The 11,745-nt window shown below is 48.7% G+C and overlaps 1 protein-coding gene across 1 annotated transcript in view; it reads left to right on the plus strand.

The window, feature by feature from the left end:
- PEPD (peptidase D) overlaps positions 1-6,276 on the plus strand; it is a 153,042-nt gene extending 146,766 nt beyond the window's left edge. The window contains exon 15 of the mRNA XM_071567681.1: positions 5,607-6,276. Coding sequence (XP_071423782.1) covers positions 5,607-5,756 — 150 coding nt within the window. The 3' untranslated portion in view covers positions 5,757-6,276. The remainder of the gene's footprint in view (positions 1-5,606) is intronic.
- The last annotated feature ends 5,469 nt before the right edge of the window (positions 6,277-11,745 follow it).

Raw genomic sequence — 11,745 nt, forward strand, 5'->3', positions numbered from 1 at the left:
TTTACCAGATCATGGCACTCAGTGCCACGGCCAAGCTCAGTTTCAAAACCTCCAGGGATGGGGAATCCACCCCCTCTCTGGGCACCCCATTCCAATGCCTGAGCTCTCTCTTGGGAAAGAAGTTTTTTCTGGTCTCCAACTTCAATTTCCCCTGGCAGAGCTTGAGCCCATCGTGCCCCCTTGTCCTATTGCTGAGTGCCTGGGAGAAGAGACCAACCCCCACCTGGCCAGAACTTCCCTTCAGGCAGTTCTAGACAGTGCAGAGATCACCTCTGAGCCTCCTGTTCTTGTACCACAAAAGCTGTTCTGGGTCAAACACAGATCCTCTGGAGGGCACTGAGTGGCTGTGTTGGGGGTTGCTGCCCTGCCTGAAGCTCCAGACTCTTTATCTGAGAGTCATTTTTTCACTCCTTCACAAATTTCCTTGGCCAACCTTGAGATGTTTCAGTCACACATAGTTCAGTTCTCCATCTGCAGAACTGAGGTCCAGTTCACCAAGGTCACAAATTCTGTGGGGCAAGAGCTGCTGCTGGCCCAGGGCCTGCCCCAGGGCACCTCTGCTCTGCCTGGACTCTGCCCACACACCCATAAATAAACAGAGATATGCAAATAGAGGGATGTGCATGTGGTTGTATATATTGCTCAGGGGAAGCAGCAAAATGCTCGGGGAAGGGGAAATTCCGACTCCAAATGCTGCCCTTTAGGGTTTGACATTTCCATTCCTCATAAGCTGATTACTGGTTCATGCAGTTCATATGATGTTTTCTCAAAGACACAGTAAAACCATTCAGTCTTTTTTTGACCTTACACATTCAGTCTCTGTTCAGGCTTTATTTTTCCCTGGGATTTGGAGAACTAGCACTAGACTTAATATGTGAAAATTCTGTGCAACTTAGAGAAGATGTTGAAAGATAGATAAATGTTAAATACATTACTGCTTTCTTTCATTTGCAGGTTTTTTTTCATTTAAAAATTAAACAGATTTCCAAAGCCCAGAAACTTGAATATCTGCTAATATTACCATATTTTTCAAAACAATAGTACTTCCCTTTCTCAGAACAAATGTTAAACCAAAAAAAAAAGCAGGATATTTAATTGCTTTTGCCCTTGGTTCAGAGAGCCATGTAGTTGTCTCTGTCCTGATTTTTATTTTTCAGAACGTTAAGCTCTGTCTCTGGGTTTATGGTGAATGTTTATTGTGAAATAAAATGGTTTACTAGGCAATAAACATGCTCATCTGCTTTTTAACATTACATGTTATGTGGCAGTAATGATGCTACATAGCATTTCTTCCAAAGTTTTCATATGAAAGCAGTTGTCACAGTGTAGATACAGAGCTTTCTTTAAAGTTCTTGTAAGGGAAGTGATATGTGTAGGCAACCCCAAAACTGCAGCCAGTTGCTTATAAACCTTCTTTAACCATTTTCTCTTAAGTTGTCTAATTAACATAATTAGGTTAAACCAAGAGTAGTTGTTTTAATAAAAGCTGTATTAAGCTTGTAGTTTATTGCTTCTTTTTGAGTTTGGATGAAGGGACTGGGCACCTGAAGCTTTTTTTCTCAGCTGTATCAGTTGATCTAATAAAGTTCATGGCCTTGCCCTGCTAACATCGATCCTTTTTTGTAAAATATTCCTATGTGGACATTTAAAATAAAGGTTCTCCTGATGTAAGGACTTGCTTGTGAGTAAGACTTGCTTGTGCCAGGAGGACCAGCAGCATGGGGTGGCAAAGAGTCCTTGTGTAGCACAGAGCCTGTTGGCCTCTACAGAAAACGTCTTGGGTTGCCACGTGTGTAACTTGGCAACAGGGAAGTGCCTTTGCCAGCCCTGCCCCGTCCTCGCCGGTCCCTGGGTTGGTGTAAGGGCAGCTCTGTTTCCTCACCCATCCCTCTGAGATACAGGAGTCAAACTCTGCTCGTGGTAAGTTTGCTCTATTAAAAATTGTTGGCAAGTCAATGGCTGAGTCAAAATAAGTCCCCTTGGCTCCATTCCCCTACCTCTGCAGGACACCAGCTGTGGGAGCAGACACATGGGTCCTTCAGCCAGGCTGAAGCACGAGTGTTTCTTCCCCTTGTGTGGTACCATGTGTGGCCACGTCCTGGCATCGCTTCCCAGGCCAGTGTCCTGTTCTCAGGTCTTGCAGTGGTAGAATTGCTGCTTTCTACACCCATAATCAAACAAATGCTCAGTGGGTTTTAAAAGAAAGGGAGACGTTTCACCAGTTGCTTTTTTTTGACATCTGGGATCTGTCATCATGCAAATCTGGACTATTTAATTGCCCCAAATTGTTTCTTGATTCTCAAAAGTCTTTAATATATATCGTCATCCAAAAGAAATTAATAAGTGCTACAACCCCCTTTCCCTTGGAAGGTAACCCAGGAGGCTCTGGGGAGCATGACTGTATTAGTAAGTCAGGACAAAGTGCGAGGCTGCACACAGAGCTGACAGCAGCCCTGGTATTTAACTCCTGTGCTGTCCTTGGCTCTGGGACACAGTTGGGACCATTGGGTCGAGCCACATGATGGCCTGTTGCTGGTGTTAGGCAGTTGTGCAATCAGGTCCATCTAGACAGATCATGCCACTACCCTTGATAAAAAAAGGCATTTTAGGGACAGTCCTGGCGTTCCTGGCCACTGCACTTTTGCAGGAGTGCTTTGTTGGAGTATGCCATTTCACACCAAAAAAGCAAAGCCTCCACTGGGGTGTTTGCAGGGCGCCCTGAAAGCTGGGGGTGCAGCAGACCTCACACTTCAGTTTGCTTTCCTTTAAGCTGTGCCTGATTCCAAACAACTTTGTAGCCCTGAAACAATCAGCACCGATGAACAAAGAGCCTGCAGAAAGGGACAGCTCGGAGAGCAAGTTTCATAACCACTGTCCCCACTGGGAAAGGCTGTCCCAAGCCGGTGAGCCTTGCCAGGCAGATCCAGCAGCTTTTGTCCATTTGGACAGAAGACAAGACCAGAGGATGGGCTCTCCTGTAGGGAAGGTTTTGCAGGTCCTCTGAAGCTGCTGCTGCTGAGTGTAAGCTTGGGGTGAAGCCTGGAGGGTGGGAAGGGAAAGAGAAAATTAAACCATTTCCTTCTCCTTTGAGACCCTGTGTGTTCCTCTGCAATGATGCTGCTTTTAGGCAAAGGAAAAGTTGTGCACTGAGAGTGGGCAGTCTGTCTTCTCTGTTGTGGCAAGCACACATTTCAGGTGAGGTGCATCCAGCAGAGGAAGGGTTAGACCCTGGAGAAAGAGCTGTCATGTTCCTAGGACTGATGGGGAGGCCCCATGGGATGGATGGCTCCGTGTACCTCCATCTACATCCCAAAGACCATTTGGAGCTGCTGCTGGTGAGCAGGCTGGCTTGGATCGATTACATGGTCTCCTAACAGTGTTTCTTCTGTACAGTGAGTCACTGAGTGTGGCAGCTCCAGCCCCCTCTGTGCTCTCCTTATTCAAGATGTCTCACTTCTCACCTCCACCAGGATCTCCCTTCCTGGACTCCTTAGCCAGCCCCATTTCCCTTTGTCCATTATTTGTCAGTCCTCACTCTACCATCCTTTCCTTGATCTCTTTCACCACTCTGTTTTCCAGCTCCTTCTCCATCCTGATTTTCTGTTGTGGCCTAGACAGAGTACATCCTGGACAGACACCTTGCCCCACTTGTTCTTCCCCATCATAGTCAGGCTTTCATCTGCCCTGCTTTTAAGTCAGTCCATCCTCCCAAGGAGTGCCGAGGTCTTGATGAAGGCATGAAGTGTTGAACTGAAAAACACAAACCATTTTTTTCACTTTTTTTTGCTGACTTTACTGGTTAAGCAGATGAATTATGGCTGATAGTCTCTGTAGCAGACATCCAGGGAAACTTCAGCTCAAGCAGGGGAAGGTTTGTGAAGCTGGAGGTGCTTGGGTGCCTCCCTGTGTAGGCAGTCAGCTCTGGCCTTGGCTGGCCTCCCCTCAGCTCTCAGACTAACACTTTTACTTCCCACATCATGGCTGTGCCCAGCCCCATTTACACTGGTGTGCTTGCCAAGTGGTGCTTTGGCTTCACTGTCTCACCAGATCTGTGCCTGGACTCTGCCATTCCAGGGCTTGCCTGGTACCATCAGGTGTTTGGCAGGGGCTGGTCCACACAGGCAGATTGTGCCCGTGCCCAGGACCCAGCAGGGCATGGGGGCTGCTGCAAGGCAGAGGGCATGATTCACCTTTGGATGCAGTGGAACCATCTTGCTGAATCCTTGGGTTTATTTTGCTCAGCTGGCCAAGATCAAAGCAGTGAACCAAAAAGCCCATCCTGGTAATCTGTTCAAGTGCACAGAGTCATTGCATGTGTTGCTGGTTTCCTGCTCTACAGCACCAGACCAGCCTTCCAGGCACACTGAGCCTGCAAAGTCTCACAGCTTTCAAATTTACAGCTGTCCAAAGCAAATGTGTGAACTCAACAGAGTTCGTTTATTTAATTCTGCTCTATAATACACTTAACTTGATACCAAGTAAAAGAAATAATCTGGCAAAGACATCATTAAACAGTTTAATAAGGACTGGATGACTCATTTTGTTTGAACAAATGGATTATTTTGCAATCAGAAGTACAAATGTTAACCAGCTTTATTTTTAGTTGAAAATGTCAAGAGGTCAGAAACAATTAAAGCAACTGTAAGGTGGGAGTACCCAGGGTTTGTGTTCTCTTGGATTTACACCTTACTAAAATTGCTTTTATTGCAGCTTAGAGACTTAGCAACATTTTTCTGATAAGATAACGGGAATGACTGTGTAGGCACATTTACTGGTAAGAAGAGATTAGAGTCAAACAGAAACGGAGCACACTTTTCAGAACAAGAACAAGAGCTGGAAAACAGGGGATCTGCTTTTTCCTTCCATGATTTGAAATATAATGTTGTATTTTAAAAGGAATGTCTGACCTGCTTAGGGCTTTCTCATCAGCTCAAAATTCAGTGTTTGGAATATCATCTACAAGCTATTTCATATTGCAGTTCCTTCTTTGAAAGTTTATTGTGTTTAGAGAAAAGCTGAAGTGCAAAGGGAACCCACCTGCAGTGCAGCAACAGGACAGCTTTGAGGACAGGCACTGTGGGCATCAGGAGCCACTGCCCCAAGCAAGCCATGTGCTAGCAAGGCTGGAGGCAAATCCAGGGGAGAATGTTCTTTCACTGCTCCTCATGTCAAGGGGGTGAGGTTTATTGGCCCCATGGCATGAGCTCACTGTTGCAGCATCTTGCTCAGCCTGTCCCTGCTGTACCTGGAGCAGCAGAGACACCTGAGGAGCCACCACCTGGGGGGCTGCTCTGCCAGGGGTCACCACGAAGCCTGTGTGACCCCATGAAGGTGGCCCAGGGGGTGTTGGAAGCTGCAGAGCCTGCCCCAAGGTGCTGGTGGTGACAGGCAGTCCCTGCAGAGCCTGCCCCAAGGTGCTGGTGGAGACAGGCAGTCCCTGCAGAGCCTGCCCCAAGGTGCTGGTGGTGACAGGCAGTCCCTGCAGAGCGTGGCTCTGCCTGGGGCTGCACCAGCAGCACAGACTGACACACACCTTGTGCCCTCACTGCCACTGCTGCCCCTCGTCCCACTGCAGTGCCCTGGTAACCATGTGCTCTCTGTCCCAGGTCCGGATCGAGGACGACATCGCCGTGACAGCCACTGGGATGGAGCTGCTCACGTGTGTCCCCCGGACCGTGGAGGAAATAGAGGCTTTCATGGCCGAAGGGCAGAGCGGTGCCAAGTCGTTCGAGTGCTTCTCCAGCCAAAAGCCCTAAACTGCAGGGTGGTACTTACTGCCTCAGCTAATCAGTCAGCATTCTGATTCAGTGCTGCAGCATTTAAAATAAAATGCATCCAATTCTTAATAGCAAGAGGGGCGGGCAGGCAATTACCTGGAATAATGCATTCATTAAAAATGAAGGTAGAAGGCTTCAGCACTTGATACTCAGGTAACTCAACTGCTGCTGCTTGCCATCAGCAGTTTACATGACCAAGTGCCACCTAAATAACCCTTCTGCATTATCAGTGGGGCTTATACATCTGTCAGATCTCAGCTCAGATGTTTCTTGCTGTTAAATCTGAATTTTGATGATTGGGACTCTTCCAAATGGCTTATCTGAAAGCTGTCAGCAATTGTAACACTGTTAGGTCTTTTTTTCGACTTCATCACAAATACTGTGATAAACAGAAGAAACAATCAGTTGTTCTCAGTGCACGTATTTTTCTTACAGATCTTATTTCAGTATCTGTGGAGTAAACAGAATCAAATTTTTATTAAAATTCACCTTGGCATCATTTATGTTCACAGCTTTGTGATCATTATGCTCTTCTGCTCCAGTTCCTGCTTCTTCATGTGACCCTACCAGCCATTTGTGCTCTGCAAACTCTGACCTTCACTAGCCAGAGTTTTCTGCTGTGGGTGGTGGGTGTACAGATCCTTCACACACAGCCCATGCTTACTAGATTTGTCCATCTATTTGTTCCTCAAAAACAGACATTGCTACAGTGTTCCTGACCTTTAGCAATTGCACGAAGGGAATATCCTGCTGCAGGGCTCAGGGTCACTCAGCAGCATATGCTGTGCAGCATGATAGAGTTATTTTTAACTGGTTCAGAATTACATAATACAGATTTTATTTCAAAGATTTTAATATTGATCAAAATTATTTTCCATTCATGCAGGATTTAAATTACCCAGAGAGGCCTTTCTTTACTGTAGGTATTCATCAACTTGCAGGAGACTAAATACATTTCTTGCATCATAAAATAACACTAGTTGCTGTTACTGCATAAAAATTACCACTTTTTGAGAAACTCCTGTTCAATCTTCAGGCTCTGTTGCACAGTTTGACTGCAAAGCCATTTCAGAACATCCCTCTGCCATGTCAGGGGGGAACTGAAGCCACAGCAGTGCCAGGGCCTTTCTGGGTTTGTAAGATGCTTGCCAGATGAGGATTTTCCCACTGAAGGGATTGACTGAGTTGATCACCTCAGCACATCAGTGTGACATCTCAGTTCTGTTGCTCACACCAGGGAGCTGGCACAAGGGTGGTGGGACCAGCTCCTGGGTGCCTGCAAGTGCCTGTCTCACAGGGGGTGCACAGCATGGCATGGGCTTGGACAGTGGCAGAAAGTGCTGTGTTGCTGCCTTTGTGCCCCCCCCTCCCCCCAAGCCCCAATCTGGATTTAATTATGGAATAATTTCCTGAAAAACTCTCAAATGTGGGTTAATCTGGAGGACAAGAACCTGCTCTGTATTTGTAACAGTTTGGTGACCCATTGCTAAATAGGAAACTGCGTGTTGGAGACCAAAGAAACATATTGTGAAATAATCCAGAGGATTTCACTCCTTATGTCTAATGTCACTCAACGAACAAATCAGCCTGTTTACGTTTTTTTGAGAGTATTCTTGGCATTGATTTGTAGGAGGTAAGTGCAGGAATTCTTGACTGTGAAGGAGAAGAGGTGAGGAGGGGAGGGTGTGGGATCATCAGCTTGTATGTGTGGATGCTTCCTGCTGTGGGGAAGTCCTCCGAAATGTAACACCTGCAAAGAGGACATCAAGCTTTGCTTTGGTAGCTTTGCAGGTATGGGAACACAGAGACTACACTGGCATTGCTCTGGACTCACCTCCTCCTAAAACTCAGTCTTTTTCAATGCAAGGCGGTGCTCGTGGCCTCAGCCTTGTTCCCTTGTTCCCTTGTTCCCTGCACAGCCAAGTGCATGGCTCTGAACACACCCAGGAGAGGGCTCACTGCTTTGGGCACTCCAAAACCTGCTGTTGCTTGGGTTCAAGAGCAGTTACTATTTTATAGTAACACCTCACAGATTTTCAAAAAAAGAGAGCTTTGAAATTGTTTCAACTGAGCCATAACCCCAGTCCAGTGAACAGGCCTTTCCCTGCCTGTGATGAATCTTGGCAAGTGCTGAGCTCCACTGCTGCAGAACAGGTCGAGCAACCCTGGGCGCTGCAGGAGCCAGAACTGGTTCTGCCTCCACATGTTCAGTACACAAACCCAGCCCCGGGGCCAGGGCAAGTGCCTGCTCACGTACCAGCTCCTCTGCCCAGCTCCTTACCCAGCTCCTGTACCTGTGCCCATCTCCCCTATCCAGCTCCATACCCAGCTCCCTACCCAGCTCCCATACCCAGCTCCCCTACCCAGCTCCCATACCCAGCTCCCATACCCAGCTCCCATACCCATCTCCCATACCCATCTCCCCTACCCAGCTCCCTACCCAGCTCCCTACCCAGCTCCCATATCCAGCTCCGATACCCATCTCCCGTACCCAGCTCCCTACCCAGCTCCCATATCCAGCTCCCATACCCAGCTCCGTACTGGAAGCGTGGAAGAAAACTCCATGGAGAGAAAAAAGACAGGTAAAAGCTCTGCTCTAACTTCTCATTCCAGAGTGTATCCCTTTCCAATTCCCACCCCATAGCCACTTCTCATAGGTTGAAACCACAGTGTCCATAACTCTCGTCACAGCTTTAATTGGATGATACTTTTCAGCAGATGTTCACTTTTGCTATGAGAAAAGTTATCTCTCTAAATTCCAATCTCATGAGCAGAATGACCCAAAGCTTTCCTGTCTCCTTTGTTTTTGCTACTTGCTGGTTTTTCTCACAGAACCAACTTAGCACCTGCCAATAGGCCTTAGAAAACTGCCCGCAGTTCTAAAAAACCTCTTTCTCAACTCAGAAATCTGTTTTTCTCTCTACACCGTACCCAGCTCCCACACCCAGCTCCCACACCCAGCTCCCATACTCATCTCCTGTACCCAACTCCCATACCCAGCTCCCATACCCATCTCCTGTACCCAACTCCCATACCCAGCTCCCACACCCAGCTCCCATACCCATCATCTCCCATACCCAACTCCCATACCCAGCTCCCATACTCATCTCCTGTACCCAACTCCCATACCCAGCTCCCATACCCATCTCCTGTACCCAACTCCCATACCCAGCTCCCACACCCAGCTCCCATACCCATCATCTCCCATACCCAACTCCCATACCCAGCTCCCATACCCAGCTCCCATACCCATCATCTCCCACACCCAACTCCCATACCCAGCTCCCACACCCAGCTCCCATACCCATCATCTCCCATACCCAGCTCCCATACCCAGCTCCCCACCCAGCTCCCACACCCAACTCCCATACCCATCTCCCGTACCCAGCTCCCTACCCAGCTCCCTACCCAGCTCCCATATCCAGCTCCCCTACCCAGCTCCCATACCCATCTCCCATACCCATCTCCCATACCCAGCTCCCCTACCCAGCTCCCATACACAGCTCCCTACCCAGCTCCGTACCCAGCTCCCTACCCAGCTCCCATACCCAGCTCCGATACCCATCTCCCGTACCCAGCTCCCTACCCAGCTCCCTACCCAGCTCCCATACCCAGCTCCGATACCCATCTCCCGTACCCAGCTCCCTACCCAGCTCCCTACCCAGCTCCCATATCCAGCTCCCCTACCCAGCTCCCATACCCATCTCCCATACCCATCTCCCATACCCAGCTCCCCTACCCAGCTCCCATACACAGCTCCCATACCCAGCTCCGTACCCAGCTCCCTACCCAGCTCCCATACCCAGCTCCGATACCCATCTCCCCTACCCAGCTCCCTACCCATCTCCCGTACCCAGCTCCCATATCCAGCTCCCTACCCAGCTCCCATATCCAGCTCCCATACCCAGCTCCGTACTGGAAGCGTGGAAGAAAACTCCATGGAGAGAAAAAAGACAGGTAAAAGCTCTGCTCTAACTTCTCATTCCAGAGTGTATCCCTTTCCAATTCCCACCCCATAGCCACTTCTCATAGGTTGAAACCACAGTGTCCATAACTCTCGTCACAGCTTTAATTGGATGATACTTTTCAGCAGATGTTCACTTTTGCTATGAGAAAAGTTATCTCTCTAAATTCCAATCTCATGAGCAGAATGACCCAAAGCTTTCCTGTCTCCTTTGTTTTTGCTACTTGCTGGTTTTTCTCACAGAACCAACTTAGCACCTGCCAATAGGCCTTAGAAAACTGCCTGCAGTTCTAAAAAACCTCTTTCTCAACTCAGAAATCTGTTTTTCTCTCTACACCGTACCCAGCTCCCACACCCAGCTCCCACACCCAGCTCCCATACCCATCTCCTGTACCCAACTCCCACACCCAGCTCCCACACCCAGCTCCCACACCCAGCTCCCATACTCATCTCCTGTACCCAACTCCCGTACCCAGCTCCCACACCCAGCTCCCACACCCAGCTCCCACACCCAGCTCCCATACCCATCTCCTGTACCCAACTCCCATACCCAGCTCCCACACCCAGCTCCCATACCCATCATCTCCCATACCCAGCTCCCATACCCAACTCCCATACCCAACTCCCACACCCAACTCCCATACCCATCCCCTGTACCCAGCTCCCATACCCAGCTCCCACACCCAACTCCCATACCCATCTCCTGTACCCAGCTCCCATACCCAGCTCCCACACCCAACTTCCATACCCATCTCCTGTACCCAACTCCCACACCCAGCTCCCATACTCATCTCCTGTACCCAACTCCCACACCCAGCTCCCATACCCATCTCCTGTACCCAACTCCCATACCCAGCTCCCATACCCATCTCCCGTACCCATCTCCTGTACCCAACTCCCACACCCAGCTCCCATACCCATCTCCTGTACCCAACTCCCACACCCAGCTCCCATACCCATCCCCTGTACCCAGCTCCCATACCCAGCTCCCATACCCATCTCCCATACCCATCTCCTGTACCCAACTCCCATACCCAGCTCCCATACCCAGCTGCCATTCCCAGCTCCCCTGTGCTACCTACCCAGCATGGGGATGTGTTTTGGGCTGGGATGGGGTACCCACTCCCATTTTCCTTCATAATAAGCCCCACAAACTTGGTGGATATAAATTTCATCCTTCCTTCCAGAAGTCTGTTCTGTAATTATGGTAATTTTTATCCACTTGAGTAAAAAGGGAATTAGACCTTTTTTCTAAATTAGAGGGAGTGCAGGGGGGAAAAGCCTTCAGAAAAAAAAGGCAAAGTGATATTTAATACATGTTAAATGTCTTAGTGGGCTGAAATTAAACACCACAGCAAACTTTTTTACAACATTATGATGTTTTACATTGTAACTATCATGTTTTCCCAAAAGCCTTTTCCCTTGGTGCAAACAAGACTTGAATAGAGTGGCACCAAAATAGCAGAAATTGTGTTCTGCTGAGCAAGTTTGAGTTTAGAAAGGTGTGAGCACTTCTGAACGGATCCATGTGAATTGCTCAGCTCGGTGGGTTTGGGTGCACTCTGGACTGACCTGCCACACAATTAAAGTGCTGCAGATAAAGGGTGTAGCTGAAGGGATAGAGCAGAGCCCTTCCCATAGTGGTACAGGGAGAAAATGGGAAGAAGGTTTCCTGGCAAAATATGCAGTGCTGTAACACCTGATCTTGCAGTGACAGGCACTGCACTGTCAGACTGTAGTGAACAACGTGTCAGGAGGAAAACCCTCACTTTTATAGATGTACACTGAAATTCCCTTGTATAGATGTATTTAGTGCAGCCTTTAGGAAGAGAGAACTGTCCCAGCGCCCTGGGTGTGTGTGTTCTGTGCCTTGCAGCAGAGGGGTGAGACTGAGATCCTTTTCTGTCTCACAGCCTGAGCTGCTGCACCTTGGGGCAAAGTCTCTTTGCTCCTCACAGCTATTTTGGCAGGAGGGGGCTTAGAATAAGAGTGACACGGAGTCAG

Source organism: Pithys albifrons, chromosome 12 (genome assembly GCF_047495875.1).
Source record: "Pithys albifrons albifrons isolate INPA30051 chromosome 12, PitAlb_v1, whole genome shotgun sequence".
NCBI lineage: Eukaryota > Metazoa > Chordata > Aves > Passeriformes > Thamnophilidae > Pithys > Pithys albifrons.